The sequence below is a fragment of the Platalea leucorodia genome, assembly GCF_965183815.1.
Source record: "Platalea leucorodia genome assembly, chromosome: 1".
Taxonomy (NCBI): domain Eukaryota; kingdom Metazoa; phylum Chordata; class Aves; order Pelecaniformes; family Threskiornithidae; genus Platalea; species Platalea leucorodia.
Window position 1 is genome coordinate 137,897,476 of NC_138823.1, and position 20,174 is coordinate 137,917,649.

General features: G+C 37.4%; 1 protein-coding gene across 1 annotated transcript in view; it reads left to right on the forward strand.

Annotated features, from left to right (window-relative positions):
- Positions 1 to 20,174, forward strand: part of VWDE (von Willebrand factor D and EGF domains) — a gene marked incomplete at both ends in the record, with an annotated part of 40,222 nt that overhangs the window by 3,287 nt on the left and 16,761 nt on the right. Inside the window, 12 exons of the mRNA XM_082329559.1 lie at positions 1,790 to 1,974; positions 4,714 to 4,945; positions 6,976 to 7,041; positions 7,735 to 7,994; positions 9,491 to 9,580; positions 10,929 to 11,073; positions 11,757 to 11,971; positions 12,303 to 12,376; positions 14,415 to 14,688; positions 16,105 to 16,313; positions 16,770 to 17,755; positions 18,989 to 19,125. Coding sequence (XP_082185685.1) covers positions 1,790 to 1,974; positions 4,714 to 4,945; positions 6,976 to 7,041; positions 7,735 to 7,994; positions 9,491 to 9,580; positions 10,929 to 11,073; positions 11,757 to 11,971; positions 12,303 to 12,376; positions 14,415 to 14,688; positions 16,105 to 16,313; positions 16,770 to 17,755; positions 18,989 to 19,125 — 2,873 coding nt within the window. The remainder of the gene's footprint in view (positions 1 to 1,789; positions 1,975 to 4,713; positions 4,946 to 6,975; positions 7,042 to 7,734; positions 7,995 to 9,490; positions 9,581 to 10,928; positions 11,074 to 11,756; positions 11,972 to 12,302; positions 12,377 to 14,414; positions 14,689 to 16,104; positions 16,314 to 16,769; positions 17,756 to 18,988; positions 19,126 to 20,174) is intronic.

The following is a 20,174-nucleotide window of genomic DNA, read 5'->3' on the forward strand; positions in this document are numbered from 1 at the left end:
AAGAAAATAAAGACTTGTCTCATGTCTAGCTTGATTTATTAATGGAAAAGGTAACAGATATTAATTGTTTCAGGAGTGATTTAGTTACAGGAAAGAAAACTAATGAGGGTGCTGTATGAAAGGGAGAATTCCAGTAAAAATAGAAGACAGGAAGAAACTTTCGCCATGGTTCGTAAACTGCTTGTGCTGTAGCTTGCTTGGAAAACATTTCAATAACACACATGACTGACCAGTGATTCTTCAAGGGCTTTTCTTCAAATTCCAATGAAGGATGAATTCTCAATAAGGTCAACTTGTATGGACACAAATAGCCTACAGGCTACTACAAGCAACTCGGAAGCACAGTGGTGGCACAGTCAATCACATTGACTTCCATCTGCCCTTAGAGGACAGCAGATAAAGCTATTGTTACCTGCCTGGGTAGCCTAAAGCCATATCAGATTAAATCTTCAGTCTTTGAAAGACTGTAGGATTCTCATACTGTGCTTGAAAGAGATGAAGTCTGTTCTTTCACTGGGCCATCCTCTCCATTTAAAGGAGAGGAATTACCTGATTTTGAAACTGTTTTATAATTGTGGTTATCTGGACAATGACATGAAAAATGTGGAAGATAGATAGTGCATTACTGCATGATTTGAACCAAAATATGTTTCTAATCAGTGACACAATTACACCATGCAAAACATGGACGAAATACAGAAAAACCTGGGAGGAAAAACTGAAGATCAGAGTATTAATATTCAAAATCTAAGATTATAGAGCTTTGCTTACAGCTGCATTTTTTTAAATTTGTTAGTAATAGATAGGTATATTTTAAATGTTATTTATTTATAAACATTCTCTTACTTTATTTTCCCCTATTGTCACTTCCCAAGCACATTCCTGAGTAAGAATGGCCATTCAGTACATTGCATGCAATATGCCATTAGCCAGAACTTTTATTGTCATTGTCTTTGACAGGAGTCAACTCAGCTGCCAGGTCAGACTCAGAAATTCTGGCATTCTGCTTTATTTCTGAATGAGTCTGCATTTAAAAAAAAAAACTGTTGTAAAGACTTCTTTAGATTCTGATCCATCCTTTTACCTATCAGCAATTTTGAGCTTTTTCTGGGGGCCACAAGGTCACTTAGATGTCCAAAAATATGTTTGTCAGTTGTATTTACTTTATTAAAATTTAGCATGTCCATCATGCAAGTTGACTTAAAATGTGTAACTAAGTATCTGCCCATTTCCATACACACTTTTGCTACGATCTGCATGTCTACATGCAAATTGTATGCAACTACCTCTCATCCACTTGAGGGAATTCTTCATTTCATGCATATGAATGCTGTAAAGTGGTAGCCTGTTTACAAAAGACCCTTGGATAATCCTTACTCGTCTTGAGGTAAGATTTTGATTCTCTCTTCTGTCTGACACCCCATTTTTATTCAGGTTGTTAGGTTTCATAAACATCAGTGGTACTAGAAAGTCAAAATCCAAAGAGAAAGTATAAACATATTCCTTTCCGCTGTTTTTACATCTAGGGTAATGCCTAACGTGGTTATTAATTTGCATTTATTGTCCACTTAAAGAAGAGGAAGTTACCATATGATGAATTCTATTAAATTTTGGAGTACTAACATACCTATTTGTTGTTGTTACTAAGACTTCAATATGTTTTTCAGTAAAAGTAGCTTCACATCATATTGCGATATATCCATATTTTCCTGTTAAAAATACTTAACATCTTTTCTAACATACTTGTTAGGCATTCCATCTTGATTCTCGAAATACTCTTGCTCCACAGTTCTTGAATGCTCTCCTGGTGGACATCAGATCCTGCAGAGCCCTTACCGAAGTGTTGATTTCGATTCATCCCACCTCCAGCAATCAGCTATTCAGGATTTAATATGTGACCATTCCCTAACACCAGGATGGTATCGCTTTATGATTTTTGATAAGCCTGCTGAGATGCCGACCAAGTGTGTGGAGGTATTGTTACAACTCATTAGATTATGAGAAATACATATTTTTTCTTAAGAATTTTTCAGTAGGATAGGTATATAAAAAATACACGGTTATGGAGACTGATGTGGAGGAATACAGAGTACCTATTCTCTCTAAAGACTTGAGTATATTAAAATATGTTAACTGGACAATTAAGTCTTAAGCGTTGAAAATTTTACACAGAGTGGGCAATAGCAGAGGATGATAAATTACATCCCTTTTAGAGCACTCAAAAACTGTCATTTGTAGTCACTGCTAGAGAAGATTTTCTCAGTGGCAGCGTAGCAGGGATATCACGTTGTAAAACTCCACTATGTGATGGTCAGTCTGTTAGGAAGGCCTCATGAAAGCAGTATAAAGACTTGCACCCACATGAATCCAGTAATTGTGGAGCTCTTAAAGTGATCATGTTAGAGAGAATCAATTACTCCTAAAATGACTTGAACTAACAGAGCTAACTGACAATTAGTTGCCTTGTCATCTGCAAGTCCCTTAAGACTCAATTTAATATTTAATACTTTCAGACTTATAATGCTTTATTTTGGAGCATACCAACATCTCTGTAATTGTTATATGCTAAGGAGATATATCTTTGTAGTTTCCTATTTTAAAACATTTCCTTGTTTAAAAATAATAAAAATGTCATTAGAATATTTTACCCATGATTTTTCTAATGAATTGAAATTGCCTGGTCACAGTCTGGAAAAAAAAAAAAAAAAAAAAAGCCCAACAATAAAACACTTTTAAAGGAATACTAAACAGTTAAAACACACTAATAAAATTAAATTGAGTTTATAGCAGCCCCTCTCATTTCTATTTATTTATTTAATTAATTTTTTATTAAATCTTACAGTAGTGTAAAGCCACTGAAGTACCTTTAATGTGCAGCTAACTCAAGGACTCAGAGGGCTGTGTTGCAGAGGCTACTGTTATCCAGGCTTTTATACTGCAAAAAACTAGCAAAAAGTATGATTCCAGAAGAACTTTCTTTCAGTTAGATTTAGTACAAACAAATTAATTAACTAGTTGTATTTTTTCAAAATGGATACTTTCATGCAGAGAACCAGCATGATAAACCAGGGGAAAAAGCGATATGTTTTTCAGAACAGAGGTTAGACTATAAAGATAGCTGCTCAGATCATCTAGGACAGTTTTAGAACTCTGACCAAAATTCTCATTGCTTAGTAAATATTTGGTAAAAATAGGCTACTGTCCTAATACAGAGGAGTCCAGCTAATTACAGTTGGAAAGAGATTGATTCAAAACTTATTCAGCAAATGAAATTTATGCATTGACATCTGCTTCTTTGCATCTGTTGACAAAAACAAGACATTTATTTTAAAATCGCAAAGTCAAAGCATTAAAACCAAACTAAAATGCACGTCTCGTTTGGTAAGTTTCCTCCTTTCTTTCCCTTTAGGAGAACTTTTATTATAGCTGTATTTAATCCTTGTCAAAGATTCAGACTCTGTTAAACAATCCATCCCATTTCTGTCTACTTCTCATTAATTCTGTCTGTCTGATGGATTGGTGGTAGGCTCAGATATTCTACACGAAGAAAGAAAAGTGCACTTTTGAGATGAGTAATTGCACAATGAGTCTGCAGTAGGCTTTAGACCAAGAGGTCTAAAGACAAGATGATTTGAGATGTTGTTTCACTATCAGGTCAAAGAAAGGAATACTTGAGGCGCTGTATGAAGGAGAAGAGGTTCTCAAAATCTCACAATTTCAGATTTATAGTTTCCGTGTAAATATTTTCCAAATGCTAGCTTTAACACACTGCGTCCTTCTAGGTGTTTCTCTTCAGGTTGCTTTCTGCAGCACATGAAAGACAGGAGGTGATCTTTAACTCATTTTAGTAACCCATGAACCAGATTCCTTCTTTGTCTCCTTTTCTCAGGATTCATTTTTCTGTATTCCACTGGTAAACTCTGGTGTCTGCTAAATCGGACTTGCACTTCAGTTACCATGATTGGTACCACTGTTAAGTTGTGACCTGCATGGCAGCTTCTTTGAGCTGAAGACCTCACATAGCCACAGTGGTGAGGGAGACTATGCCACAGCACACTTCTCACTCTGTGAGGAAAAGCACTGAACAACGCTTTTGTTTGCAAGGGAGGAAACAACAGCCCCTTAAATCACAATTGAAAGTCAGAGAGGACTTATCAGGTGTCCTGCATTTTTGGCTAGGGCTGCAAGTCAGTAACCTTGCATCAGCTGGCTACATCTCAGCAGAAATCCAGGAGGCTAGCTGGGCCTGCAGTTCATGTCAAAGGGCAGATAAAACATGTCAGCTTTAGCACCTTTAGTGATATTCAGCATATGCATGTTCTACCTTGTATTTGCTGTGCTCTAATAGCATGCATACAGTCAGTTACTGTAGGTTAATGGGTGTAGAGTAACTCACTAAGCAATAACACAACTGTTAGCTTTTTCGGGCAAAACATTCAGGTGTGGCTCCTGGTTAAGTTCGTCAGGCACTAAATTATAGCCGGTCTCTAGACACACCAATTAATCAGATTCAAAGAAGGGCTTAACTCTCTTTTGTGTGTATTTGTATTCAAGCTTGAGAAGGAAAGTAAGCAAGCCCTCAATTATACTGTCTAAACTTTGCTAAAAGCTCATGCAGGAAATTAATTGAATACGTATGTACCTCTCATTAAAGCACAGCAACAGTTTGATATAGCATTAACCATTTTCTGATGTTTTTCTCTGGTGCTGAAGATGAATCATTGTGGTACTCAAGCTCCTGTCTGGTTGTCTCTGAGGGAGTCAGAATCCATGCCTCGACCCGGTGAGATCAAACAGTTAACAGCTTGTGCTACATGGCAGTTTTTCTTCAGCGCTTCAAAAGACTGCTGTCTTTTCCAAATCCCTGTCAGTGTGAGGAACTGCGGAGATTTCTTTGTTTACTTACTGCAGCCCACCCAAGGATGCATGGGGTATTGTGCAGAAGGTGAGAAAATGCATGCTCTGACTCAACTAAGTGTGTGTGTTTACGTGGAAGTGTGTTTCTCTGATACTTGGCTGAATGGAAATGTCTGGAAATAGTTATACATGTTAAAATGTCTTGCAATCCTTGCTTTTAATATTGATACGATAGAAAAATGGTGTGGTAAGGTGGGTTCACACCACCCCTTTTTAACTTATATTTAGCACTCAAGTATTGTTCAAAGCTCAGAAACTTAAGAATTGAAATTTTCCATATACAGAGGTGGGGATATAAGACACATCTAGAAGTCAAAATTCAGAGTGCCTACAATGGCACTCGTACTCTGCAAATACCCATTACTGAATATGCGTAGAATTATGTGTCAGAGTAAATTCTGTTTAAGAAGTTGACCAAACTGTATGTATATCAATTATTGTTTAGCATTGTTGGGAATATTTTTCTTGCTGTAACTCTTTTATCATCTTTCTGTAGAGTATACATGTTGTTGCTAGAAGAAAATTCAACACAGAAATGCTCTACTTTATTAGTACCCTGAGAAAGAACCGAAGTAGAGTCCTTTTGCAATGTCTCATGTTGTCTTGGACTCTTCTGCTGCAAAAGTGTGTTGGTGTTCACAGCTCAAAACTTCAGTATTTCATTATTCATGCTAGATGTTTTAGATAACTTAAGAAAGGCACAGTTAAATCCTTACAGTTATAAATACTGTGAAATAGTGACAAATTAGTGTAGTAGGAAATACTTACTAGCTCGTATAACACACCATTGTGAAAATACTAGCAATATTTTTATGCATCATATACTATATTGCTCTAAGTCATATTCTCTGTTACCGACTGCTTTCAAAAGCTTAATAGCAAAACTCTTAGTGGGTTTTCTGGTGCTTTATTATCATTATATCTTTAGGCCCAATTGTTAAGGCATTCTCCAAGGATTTGTTGACAGAAAAAAAATGCCAGAAATGGGACATTTCAGCATGCAAGTGACTGAAGCAATGAAGAACTCCTGCACTATAGAAACTTTGCATTTACTTTGGATGATGGCTCATGGAGAGGAAAGAGGATGTAAAAACCATAGACAGTGAGCTAGCAAATTTTTACTGCCTGAAAACAAAGTAGGCAAGAAACATAACTCTGGTTTGACTCTGCTGAATACTGTAAATAGGAAACACATTTTGAGTTCAAAAGCCTCCTTTTAAGATGATGTTTTCACGCAAAGCGCCTTGTACTTCTTGTGCTGCTTTTTGTATCTATGTTACCATGTGTACTGTGTTTTCTCCTTAACACTTGATAGCTGTAAACACTTGATGCAAATTTTCAAACAGTCTCTCTTCTACATGCTAAGGAATTCAAATGCTCTATCATATCACTGAAGCATGCAACATCAAAATCTGCTCTTCATTCTTCTTGGTGAATAGGGTTTTCAGTGTTGCTGCTGTCCTTTTGACTTAGTTTGAGTGAAGTGACTAACCTCTTTCTAGTCCTGTTACAAACACACTGGTATTTTCATGTTTAATCAAAGTTCCACTTGTTTTTATATAACATTCAAAGTATCAAGCAATAGCAGTGCACAAGCACATTTTCTTAGGCCCCTGTAGGAAAGATGATTTTTTTCAAAGCAGGTCTGCACTGAATTTGGCTGTCGAGGGTTACAATTAATGAATAAGCATTCAGATGTGCATTTGAGGAGACAAAACATATATTCAAGAGAATAGTTTAATTCCTTTTTATTCACTAACAACATCTATAGGTATTGGCTGGGTACATCTGCAGTAAAAGATGTAGAGGTGGTAGAATGTTCTGTACCCTTCCTCCTAGGCGTAGCCAATCTACTTGTGGTTTCCAATGCAAGGCTTTGTACTGACTGCTACCATAATTGTATATGGGTCGGATTACAAGATTGCTTCTGTTCTGCTAATTTACACTTCAGTTAGTGTCTTGTGATATTTGGTGTATTTTTAACATAGGGCAATAATTTAAGAGCATTGATGTACATACTCTATGTGTGTGAATATACAATTTAAGAACAATTTATAGGTATTTCAGATGCAAAGCCACAAACCTGTGATCCTGAGGGAATGGAAATTCAAGGTGTCTGTAGCAGTGAGTATTTTCATTTGACTCTCAAGATTTTCTGTGCATCTGTGACCCAATAATATCGACATTTAGTCATATTCTGTCTTGAATAAAAACATGTTCATGTTATCCACAGTATTGCTCGGTCTGTTGCAAAATGAGCAGTTTGGAGGTAATTTCAGACCTTGGATTACAAAAGTACTTTCTCAGCATAATGCTCAGAATAAGTACCAAAATGTTAAAAAGAATTACTTTGAATCTTTGGGAGTCAAATGTAAGATGAATCTAGAAATGACACTGTTGCTTATTCTGTTCCTTTTTACATAGCCCTTCCCCCCTCCCCACCCTTTCTTCATAAGTAGAGAAAATATTCTTCCGTCAAGCAAATTCCAAATTCCTTTGCATGTTGCTCTCTCCTGTCTAGTAAAATAATTAATTGTATTTTATTCCCTTGTTTTGGGGATTTCCCCCCCTCTTCATCACCTTCCTATTGGCTAGAATATAATCAAAGGCTGATAAAGAGTTTTTTCTCCTTTTAATAATTAATAAAAGGAACGTACGCATTTTCTCTGATTCTCTAAGCAATTATGTAATATTTCCACATATGAAAAAGGTAAATATTATTAGTGTATTAATTGGTGAAATATATGTCAATGTGATTTCATCCGATATTGTTTTTGCACAGAATAAAAATCACAAACCACGCTTCTGTTTGACTAGGTAACCTGGCTCCTTCATCCTCTCCATCTGTGTCACCACCACTACCAGCCATTCCTGAAGTTGTAGCAGAGTTGATCAAAGGCAGCATTTACCTAAGGTGTACCTTTGGCATTCCTTTTACAAACAGCTCAGTCGGATTCATTGTAACTTGGTCAAGACTTTCTCCTGAAGGTGTCAAAGAAGAACTGAAACATGAAACAGCAGTTCATACATTCTCACTTCTAGAACTAGATGGGATAAACATCAGACTTGGAGACAGAGTATGTTAAAACATAATTATAATCTCTTTGTATCTTTATAAATATGTCTCAGTAGACATTAACAGTTGTTAGAGACAGAGTTCCAGTACCTTGCTGTATAATTTTTCTTGGCAGAAGCGTACTGCCTCTAGTTGTTGTTTACACCAACAGTGCCCATGTGAATGTGGGAAAACCACTGAATATATCGGTAATTATCACTGCTGTTAAGGTTTTGAGACTGTCTGTCTCAGTGCAGTATAGTGTGTCTCCAGGAGATAAATGTTTATTCAAGTTGCATCTTCTTCACCCTCTACTGTGATTTTATTTGATACTGTAAATTAAGAGGATTTTTGGATGCAACTGCATCTAAGTGAGAGGCTGTAAGAGCCAGAGGTTGTGAGAAGCTGTGTTGTTGATTCATTAGATAGATTTAGTTTCTCTGAATCAATAATGAGCTGCTGCTTGATGGTTTTGTCTCTAGGATTGGATTTAAATGGTTTAATCTCTGCCATCAAAAGCAGTGGGAGCATTACCTTCTGTGGTATCAGAATCAAGACCTAGGCTCTCATAGTAACTTTGAGAAGATTAAGCATTGGAAAATCAATAAGCTTTCTACCTGTATATACCACAATATAGGTTAATTTTTCCTGGCCAAAATAATAAACAAAAAAGCATGTGGTTGGTGTGTATGTGTGTTCAAGCAAAAGCCAGGCTGCTTGGATGGCTTATGGACAACAATAGCAATTGCTAATCCTCAAAAATCCTTTGGGGAATTTGTGAATAGTTGTCTGACAGTGTTAGCTCGGTGACAGTCAAAAGGAAAGGCACAGTCATAAACTACCTGCTGCTGCTATGAGTTCTTGATTTTCCTAGGATCTGAAATATTGCATGTGTGGTCAACACATCTCAAAAGGGATGCAGCAAAATAAAGAAAACATACAAAACCAAAGCAAAACCACAGTGTCTAGTAGCATGGAACTGGTTCAGTGGAGGGAAATTGCAGTAAATTCTTCAGCTTGAAAAAGATTATCCAGGCCCATAACACCAGGAAAAAAGTAGTAAGAAGAGGGGATGGTTGTTTTGCATTATCTAAGATCTAATGGGCACTCAACAAAATTAAAAGGCAAAAAACGTAAAACGGACAAAAAGAAGTAAATAACATGTAATAAAGTACAGAATGCATTTCCACAAGATGTCATAGGGTGTAGAAATGCTCCAGAAGGGGTTTGTTAAATCAGTGGAGGCTTAGGTGCTTGTTAAACATGATGGTTTGTATGCGGGCTTTAGTTCAAGAAGTCTCTGCACCGCTGGTGGAGTATGCCAGGAAAAGGTCTTAGGATGCTCAGTCTGTTTCTATGTTTTTCTTAAGCAGCACCATTGGCAATTGGTAACTTTTGGTGCAAACAGAAGACTGGGCATGAATAATCCATCAAACTGACCCGTGATGGCTGGGTTTTGTCTTCACATGACCACTTCATACCAAAAATGTATTCTGTTATGCTGGTTTTGCCCTACAGGTCTATTGTAGCAGTTCTGCTTTTTTCATGGAGAAGCCGGATATACAAAGCTCTTCTGTTGAGAGCAAGGAATTTTTTGCTGGCATTAAGGTAATTTTGAAAGAAAATAATGTTTTACTTTATCATAGTAGGAATCTTTCTGAGTATTGCTACAGCAGTCAGTCCTCTAATTAGAAGGCACTCAAAAAGTATTAATTGTGAATTAATGGAGCATGTTGTTGGCTGTAGCGAACTTAAATTTGTCAAAAAGCAGAACAGTCACAGTTGTTTCTATGCTCCGCATGTACTCAGGGTGCAGGAAGGCTGAATCGGCAGCAGGCACGTAGTGAAAGCCTTGATTTCCAGCAGCTAGGGTCAACTCTGACGCTGTATTTGTAACCTAGGAGGGTCACGGCTCGGACCTGAGCCCCCGCACACTGTTGTCCATTACGTTTAACTGCTGCTGCGTTTTCTGGCATGATTACGGCCTATGCCAACAGGCTCTGCCAGCACATGGCTCACGGGATAGCCTAGGCCAGCGCCTCTTCTCAGCTAGCCGTGGGGGTAAGGGAAGGGTGAGGCCAACCTGGTCTGGGCTTAGAGAGGCAAACTGGGGCATGAGCTGTGCCGTGCCACTTGGTCAGAGAGCAAGCTCCATTTTTACTGCGGACATAGCTATAGGGACCCATTTGCTGGCCAGGAATGGGACCCCAATCCCAGAAAGACACTGCATGTCATTATGTGTTGGGAATAGTCCTGTTGACTTCAGGATTTGCCCTTCATAAAGTTAAGCCTGAGCTTATGTTTCTGCAGGATCAGGGCCCAGGTTTATCTTGTGTAAGTGCAAGTCTATAGTGCACACTGCAAAGTGTGAGTGCGTTATTTTTGTTTCCCTGTGAGGCTGCATTCAGGATTTCATTCACCCCATGTACAACGCTCAGTTGTAGGCCTCTGTTACTGATCTCTAGTTGCAGTTTTGATTATGCATCTATTGTGAGCTGTGTTGTAAGTTTACGGAGAGGAATCCCAGGAGAAATATGGTGCTTCCAAATTCTTTTGGGACATTGTTGGCTGTAGGTAGCTTCCCTCTCCTTTCCCCCCAGACAATACACCAAACTGTTTGTATTTTAGCTTCCAGAAGTTACCCAAAGAATACATTTATGTGATGTTAATGTGGTTTGCTGATTCCTTACCTGTCTAGCTAGCCTTTACTCTTGCCTTTTCCTTATCCTTGCCCCCTATTCCCACCTCTTCAAGACTCTCGCTCCTGTGTCCTCATCTCTTCCCAGTATGCCACTGCTGTTCAGACCATCTAAATAAGTGTGATCAAGCGGAGCAGGCCATGCACCATGCCATTCCATCTCTTTAGTTTTTTATACTGTACTCCCAGCTGGTTAGTAAGCAGTGCTGCAGTCTACTCACAAAGCTTGCATTTTAAGTACAATTTCTTTTTTGCTAGATACATCCAGAAACATATGATATATCAGAAGATGGGAAGGAATACAGGCTGGCAATAGAAAGTAGCATTCCTATTCCTTGTCCTGAGTTTAGCCAGCTTGAAAGTGACTGCAAAATCTCACTAACATTAAATACTGTTGATGAAGGTAAGTATTATCCTGATTTTTGTTGCATTTTGTATGTTTAATGTGTTTTTCCCGCTGGTCTCCTTCTTTGGAGAAGCTGTTACATTGTAAAATACTTTCTAAAATGTTAAAACAAAATATTCACAGGCTGTATATACTGCTGCTGAAAGTATGGAAGAATGTGTCCATAATCCATTACTTGTTGAAGTTAGCAGGTGTTCTTGGCAGCTATGGATATCGGAGCCGTATTCTTTAACTTGAATAGACAGAATACCATTACTTGCAAAGTTCTATAATTCAGTTCATATTGTTGACCTGTTGCATTGCAAGTATTGTATATGCAGTCGTGAAGTCCTCATTTTTTACTATTATTACAGTTTTCTGTAGTACTTTCTGAAGCACAAGTCCTATGAATCCCAGGAGGAGCCTTGCGTATGCAGACAACCATTTTTGTGTCACATTAGCAAGCCTGTCATGATTTCCATTTGTTTATCAAACTGGAAAATACAAAAACATTTTCCTGGGTGTGTGTATGAAGATGTAGAGAGAGGGTTCTGCATGACTAAACCCAAGAAAAATACATAATTATTTTAATTTATTAAAATGTTTGCAAATATTTACGTTAGTATCTGTATTAACAGTAGCATACAAAATGTGACTTATTTAGAGGAAAACTCACTACTGATGTGTTTTCATTAAAACAGGTAAAGAGCAGTTAGGTTTAAACTTGGCTCTTTCTTCTTGCCATGTGGATCTTCTCCAGAAACCCTGCAATAACGGAATCTGTAGTCAAGCTGTAATTTACTTCACTGCTGTGACAGACTTTATGCAGGATGGAGACAGAATTACCAGAATTGCAGTCGAGCCTATAACCAGTGAGAATTTCCTGTGGAATGGCTATGTTCCAGAAAGCACACAGGTTGAAAATCTTCATGTTAAGCTCTGTAAACTGGCCAGAAATGTGGCTGATGTTAATGAAGTTTCTATTTCAGTTGTGACTTGCTGACTCACACCAAGGTTTTTAAGTGGTCAGTTTTTCCATTGTTTTATTTTCATTGAAATGCTGCATTTTCATTTGAATTAATTTTTTTACATTTTAATATTTATATAACTACTCTGATTGAAAGTATAGTATAATATAATATATATATTAGAATGTAAACTAGTATCATAAGATAAGTAAGTAATGTGCCTGAGTCTGTTTATTTACTAATCTGACATGGCTTACTATGTGCTTCTTTGTTTTGAAGATTACAGTAAAGGATCTACCCACTGCCTACTGCTACTCATTTACTGACCCTCACATAATCACATTTGATGGAAGGTAATCACTGGATTTCTGCTTTTGATTTTAAGTGTGTTGGGATTTTTTGTGGGTGTTTTTGGGGGGGGTTGATGTATTTATTTACCTTTTTTTTTTTTTTTAATTTATTTAAAATCTGTGCTGGTGATACAAGTTAGCTGTATTTATCCACAGCTGCACTCTGTATTTTACATTCTTTCTTGGACAATAAGGATAAACGTGCTTTAGTTAGTAAAAGCTTGCCAGTCATGATGATGTTTGTAATATTTGTATTTCTAAATGCAAGTTCTGGGGTTGTGGCTAAAGAGTGAAGCAAATGGACTATTTTCCTTTTCAGAGGAGTATGCCAAGAGAGGAGTGGTTGCTGTAGTCTATTGACTATGAAAGATAGAAATGTTATTAAATATGAACAATGATAAAATTATTGATTAGGCAAAACTGTTTTAATGCAAAGGTGTTTCCGATCTATGGCATAGTTTCCCTATTTCTGGGTGTCAGTATCTGAATCCTTGTAAGGATCAAGCTGCTAGAAGCTATCTGCTGTCCGTGTAACATTGTGCTGAGTTCCTTAATGGCATTGAAAGCGACTTACTCACTGCTGTCACTTGCACATCACTGACCTTTCTAAAGTGAAGACAGCTTCCTTGCCCACAGCTGGCATGTTTCTGGTATGCTTCTGTCTTTCAAAGTGTTTCTAGTTCATGGAAGGTGTCAAAACAAACACAGGCTGCACACCTGGGACTTCTATATTCTCTGCTCAACAGACGCACATTTCTTCAAGTGGCAGGGTAAGAAGACGAGGATATGTTGCCTCCAAATAAGGATGTTCAGCCCACAATCCCACTCCTGTGAACTTGATAACGGAAGGCAAAAGACAAGTTGTAATTGCTTCTTTGATAGCACTGTGACTAGTAATAATAATAATAATAATGATGATAAAGTCACTGGGGCTATCCTGATCTTGCAGTTCCTCCTTCAGTGAAAATTATAGAGATGGCTTCACTGGGCATTTTAACCATCGATGCATTGTGATCAAGCTTTCTTATGAAGCAGTGATTTACTGTGATATAGTCTGGCTGGAAGCATGATGCTGCGGGGAAAGAACTTTCTTTTTAAGGATAAAGTCTGTTGCCACTTTATTTTACAAATTGAGGAAACAAATAGAAAAGGCACTGTCCTTACTGAATCATGGGTAATCCTGTGCAGTCCCAGTAGGGTAGCCATCTGCAGTTTGTCTGCTGGCCCATTATACACAAAGCAAATCACCATTCTGCAATTAACTGTCAAATGCCATTTATAGCCAAGAGGCTGTTAAACTTGCAGCAAAAGTTTTGGGTTTTTTTCTTTCTTTTCTTCCCCCCCCCCTTCTCACCACTGAATCATTAAATTGGCTATTTTAACCTTGCTTCAGGGAACAGATGACTAACCCTAAGGAAAAAAAAGACGTTGCTATTTATGGTTTTCATCTTAAATAGTTTTCAGATCTTTAGGAATAAGCACTCCCCATCTCCATCTTACTAAAGGAGACCTTTTTAAAAGTATGTGACTTTCTAAATCCTTTTGTCAAGGGTACTTACGCAGTTTTCAGCAGCTGCCCCCCACATGGACGCTGGTGTGCATCTTACTGCTCTTGCTGCATAGGTGTACTGCTGCAGAAACACAAAGGTTGAGAAGTACCCTCCAGTTCCCTGTCATAAGCACTGTTAAAAAAGACATCAAAGAATGGCAGTGGCTTCATGGTTATGTTTCCATTCACAACCATTGTCTACACATACTCCCCTCATGATCCTTCTTTTATTCCATATTTTTCTGCTGTAAAACAGGTTTAATTTTTTTGATTTAGAGCTGCACAGAGAAAGATATGATGGTGTTTGTTCAGAACAAAGTTGTGTGTTGATTTGTGGGCTGTACTGTTTGTGTTTTCTGATGCAGGAAAATGAGTTGCAGGATCAAAGTTCACCAAATATTAGAAATCTGTTTTAAGATAATGTTGCTGACATGTGGCGATATAGTTATTTTGTAACCAAAGTGATATCAAATGCTATTCTTTTGATTCCAGACTCTATGACAACTTTAAAACGGGAACATTTGTTCTCTATAAGAGTACGTCTCGAGATTTTGAAGTTCATGTTCGCCAGTGGGACTGTGGAAGTCTTCACTACCCAGCATCCTGTAACTGTGGCTTTGTTGCCAAAGAAGGAAGTGATATAATTGCATTTGACATGTGCAGTGGTCAGCTACGTGAGTCACAGCCACACTTATCTGTAATAAATAGAGACACAACAGGAAGCAATGTCAGAATCACTGAATCCTACCTAGGAAGAAAAGTAACAGTAAGTAGTAAATAATTGTTTCCGGATGTAATGGTTATCTCAGCAATTATTTTTACCAATTCACACCAACTTCAGAACTAAAACATGTTTTATTTTCTGCAGTTAAGCAATAGCATAATGTTTATTTTACAATTGTGGTCCTTTGGCCAGTGTTTTGCTTGTAAGTGAAGGATGTTGTCCTCAAAAATAAGGATGTGTCAACATGCATACTCTTCTGGAACCATGTTGTCAGTCACAGTATACAACCCTTGTGTGGAAGGTGCAGTTTTCAGATTCAATATGCACTTACTTAGCAGCCTTGATGTTCCAAAATGAGATCTCCATGTGCTCTGTTTTGCTCATGCCAGTGTCATATAGGAAGGCTGTGCATGCAGATAATTAAGTATGCCAAATGACATCCACATAATTAGAAGTGTAGATGGTTTCTCTAGAGAACGTGGCCCTCAGATGAAACATTCAAGTTTGCTTTTATAATTTCCTGTAGCTTTTCTTTTGTAGATAGAATTGCTGTAGGACTCCACTGAACTTCAAATGAAGCAGAATGTAAAAGTGAAGCCCTCAAGTGCTCTTTAATCACTCTGTTGGTCTGGAAGGCAAGCCATAAAAACAGATATGCCTTTTCAACTTGGGTTTGGCTATTGGTGCAAGTCTATTTTAAATCTTTAACTTTTATCTGAAGCTCTTCGTCTGAACACCCCAGATATGAAATATTAAGATGGCATGAGACAATAGAAAAATTAATTTTCTGGTTCCTCAGTATCCTTTTAAGTGACTTGCTCAGATTTGTACAGCAAGTAAATAATAGAAACAGCATTTAAACTAGCAGTGGACTTTGTTCTTGAGACTTATAGTATTTCTTTCAAGAGATTGTAAAGCTGTCTAAAATTTAATAGTAAATATTTGAGACTCTTCTGAGCTATCTAGAACATTTAGGATCAACTTTGAAGGTAGAAAGTGACTGTATATTAAGCTACTAACACAGCGAACCATGTAGCTGACAAAAAAGAAAGTCAAGAAAGGTACTGCCAAAGAGTCTGTTCATATTACCATAATCATCCCTTTCCATATGCTAGCATGGGAAGAGTGAGCAGCCCAGCAGATCTTTGATTCTCTGTGATTTTGCAGTCACTGACCTTCGACAATATACCTGCTAATGATGGATGAAGTTCATGGACCTATAATGCACCACCTAGCTGCCTGCTAAGGTTGAGATGTATAGGGTTTTTATTTACAGGGCTTCATGAGAAGAAGGAATAATGAAATTTGTCTGATCCAGAATAGTTAGAGCAAGAATTTAATGTGATATCTTTATATGCCTGGCCTTTTCCAATTGTTCCTTGCCAACAAACATACCTGGTTTTATTAGGTAAAATAAAAATCATGTTTCTCATCATGATATCCTCAATCTCTTTTTAGGTTTTGTTTTCTTCTGGAGCTTTCATTCGTGCTGATGTGAGTGAATGGGGAATGAGCATAACACTTAGGGCACCCAGTTCAGATTACAGACATACAATGGGACTCTGTGGCACCTTTGATGGAAGTGCAGAGAACGACTATCACACTGCAAGTGGGGTGAAAATCCCAAACCATGCTAATGTTCCTTTTTCTTTTATTAAGGAATGGAGGTAACAAAATACTTCTGTTTCAATCAAATGTCATCATTTTTGGTTGAACCTTTCCTTTACACTCTTAAAAACTTGTCAAAATAATATAAAAAATAATCTTCCTAAGTTTTTAAGTTAATGTTAGAATGCCATCATTATATTCCATAATTAATTTCAGAGAAAATTGCAACTGAAGTGCCAAATTAGTATTTAAGTAGTATGATGTAAGATTAGTTTGAGTAGGTTTGAGCAAAGTATCAAGGTATACAGAAAATATCCACCCTTCTCAATTCTTCTATTATAACTTACTCTCATGATTTTGTGATTTAACTGGTCTTTAAATATAGCTGTATGCTGCAGATTCTGTGATGTATGCTGTAGAAGTATGAAACAACAAAAAGCAAAACAAATGTTAATGCTTTGCTAAAACAATGAAAATAGTTCAGATACAGTTTCATCGTTTTCTTTCTTCTCTAGAATTTCACCAGGAGATAGCTTGTTTGACAAGACACCTGCTTCTTTATCATCTTCTAGAAAAATAGTCTTCTGTGACTGCGCACTTGAAGATGCTGGATTATATCCATCAGTGAATAAACTAGAGACAGTTTCTCAGTCAGAACTTCCTCGGTCTTGTAAAGAAAGTGAAAATGGTAGATTTCTTTCTTTGATACCAGACCTGGATGTCACTGCTGAGTATCTCAGTCCTGTCGATCTTGTCAGAGGCTTAAAGAAACGTTCATCTCCACATGAAATGGATTCATCTACACTTCTGCAGAGAGAGGATAATCAAACCAAACTTCACAAAACATCACTAATGAACACACATGTCTCTGCAACCTCAGTGGGAAATACTGATGTAGAAAGAAAAGGATCTTCAAGCTCAGGCATTAAAAGAAACTCTCACCGTTACGGTAGTCATCTTCACAAAAGTCAATCTGTTGCAAGTAGGGGAAAGCGCCAAAATTATTATGAATACCATCCAGTATTTCTATTCCAAAGTCTTAGCCAAACAGACTTAGAGGGATATAGTTATTTTTTCCCAGAGGACCATGCCACTGACACCGACCAAAAGTTTCTTCCTTCTTGGCCCACACCTTCTGGCCTCACTGAGTCCAGTGCTTTGTTACTATGCCAACAGGCAATAGCTAATTCCAGTATAGGAAGATCTTGTGGCGGCCTTCTTGGCCGGCGAATAGAGGATGCGATCAATATGTGTGTTAAAGATTTGCTGCTGAAAGATGACCTCAGTTGGGCAGAAGCTTCCTTAGCTCTTCTAGAGAATGAATGTGAGAAGAGAGTTTTAGAAGAAATAAATTCCAACCGACAGGAACTTGAAGGGTCGGTTGAGAGCCTACTTATTGCATTAAAGTGTCCCAGTCTCTGCAGCGGTAATGGGGAATGTACAGAATGGGGCTGCGCATGTTTTCAAGGCTACAGCTCATATGACTGCAGCATACTGTCTGGTAAGTGGGGAGAAAAAAGTGAGATTTACTTAAATAATGTTCTCAATGTTTGTGCAACATACATAAATTTATTTTGCTGCCTTTCGCTGCTGCTTTTGTACGCTGACAAGGGTTTCCTACAGTGGCCCTGGTCGTTATCCAGCAATTTAGTTCCAGTTTAATAGAGCTGTAATTGTTTTCTCTTCAGCCTTCTTGTTTCTGAAGGGCAAAACATGAGCTTAGTTTCGTTATGTCAGATTTAAAAAATTTACTACTTGGTGAGTTTGCAATCCAGAGTATTGCCCCAAGAGATGAGCAATGTTTTCACACTCTGTCTTCTTCAGGGAAGATCTGCCACATCCATCCATTCCCTAATTTTTTATAGTCTATGTGATCCTGTTTATTAACTGTAAGTGGGATGTTTTTCTCTTTGGTGATGTTACATCTCTATAAGCTGTTAGATGTGGTGGGAGCAGAATTGATGGTGTATTAAAAAGACCTACAGCAAATAGAGCTGGTCAGGTTTGTCTTGTTTTGTTTTGTTTTTCCCCCCCCATAAATAAGACATTCACTAAAAATTCAGTTAAGCAGGTACACTGGAAAAATATGAAAGGTACTACAGAAGTCAAAACCTTTTCAAAACAAAACCTGTTAATGTTTTGTTTTGCAATGGTGTTTTTGTTTTAGTGACCTATTTAAAGGCAAATAGAGAAAGAGGTAAGAGAATAATAAAAGGAAATGTTTTATTCCTCTTGAAGTCAAATAAACTGGTTTTGCTTCATAGAAACTATTTTTGAATGTTCTATTCTTTGTCAGTTTATTTCCTGAAGTAACTTCGACCTGAGATGTTTTTGTTTAGTCTTTAAAAAAAAAATTCCCATTATAAATTATTGCATAACTGTAACCTTTCCAGTTCCTATTACTAGGGCCTGAGTTTCATTTAGATTTTATTCTGCAAGTGTGATGTAAAGAACCATAGATGAGAAAGTAAAACACATATTCGCAAATGTTTGTTATCAGATGAATATTTTCTTTGCTTCATAATATTCAAGTTCCAAGAGAAGACAAAAGCCCAGCTTTAAAGTTAAGATTTATTTTAACAATAAAAAATGTTTCTGTTTATGCCTTTCTTCAGCTGGGTCCGTATTTCATTGTTTCCGTAGTTTTCTTATTTGGATAGAGAAATAAACATAATGTAAATGCATATGAATGAGTTAATATACTGACATTCATTGTCTAATCTCTACTTCGAAGACCAGGCTCCAGAAATTACAGAGCTGGAGAATGCTGGGCTGTGCGATATTCGACAGTATGACTGCACATCAGTGAGAGCTTTTGGACATGGCTTCAGGGATTCATTGAATCTGAAATGTGAAATTATCAAATTACAGGTAGGTCTCCCTGCATAGTAACAATTACATTTTAAACTTCTCAGAGAATGACGGGGAAAAAATGTCTAATGTTATTCAATGATGTGGGTACAACCCAATGCTTTAATAGAAACTAAAAGCAAAGGCACTCAGCACTTTGCAGCAGACACTCAAGTCTTTGCAAGATTGCCATTTCCTCCATGATAAGAGAAATACAAAACATAATGGGAATGTTCAGCAGCCGAGAGGGAGATAACAGCGTACAGCAGCTATCCATCAGAAAAGGGCAAGGGCAGCCCTATTAGTAACAACCAGTACATCCTTGTTCGTGTTTTTAAGTGCTTATGGAGAGGAATTGAAGTACCACTTCTTTGAAAAAGGACAACAAGGTTAAAGACATTACTAGATTTCTGTCTCAAACCTAATGCTTGAAATAGCCCTTTTATAAACATAATAAATGTTATGAAAAGAGAAAGGCATTTTTGATGTGTTGTCCATTTCCCCGGGGTAGAATACCACAGCCATTTAATGATACATGTCAGCTTTATACCCCAGGTTTGAAGAGGAGATTAAAAATGTTGCACTGTAAACTAAGAGGAATCTGTATAGAGACTATTGTTACTCAGACCTAGAATTTGCTCAAGGCAAATTTACACACAGTTTACAAGTGTTAGCCTGGAATTAACAATAGGCAATTACAAGTTTTTAAGTCATGTTAGACACGAGAATAAAAAAGCTTCAAAGTAAAATTGGGTTTCATTAATGTGATGATGGCAGTGGTGGGGGGGAGATGGCAAAAGGGGAACCATTTGGCAGGAAAATTTTGTTCTTGAGACAAGTTTTCTTTAGTTAGTTCCAGCAGATGCTAAAATTATTTTGGCAGATTAAGCAATGCTGGCTATAGATTTTTCTTAAACACAACATGTATCCACTCATCTGCAAGTTGGCTTGAAATGATAAAGTCGAGAGTAAGTTTACACTCCATTAGGTTAAAAGACTTTTAGACCAAGCTCACAGTGAGACCGTTATTGAGAGTTCACTTATCACAGTTTGAAATGTCTCAGTTTTAA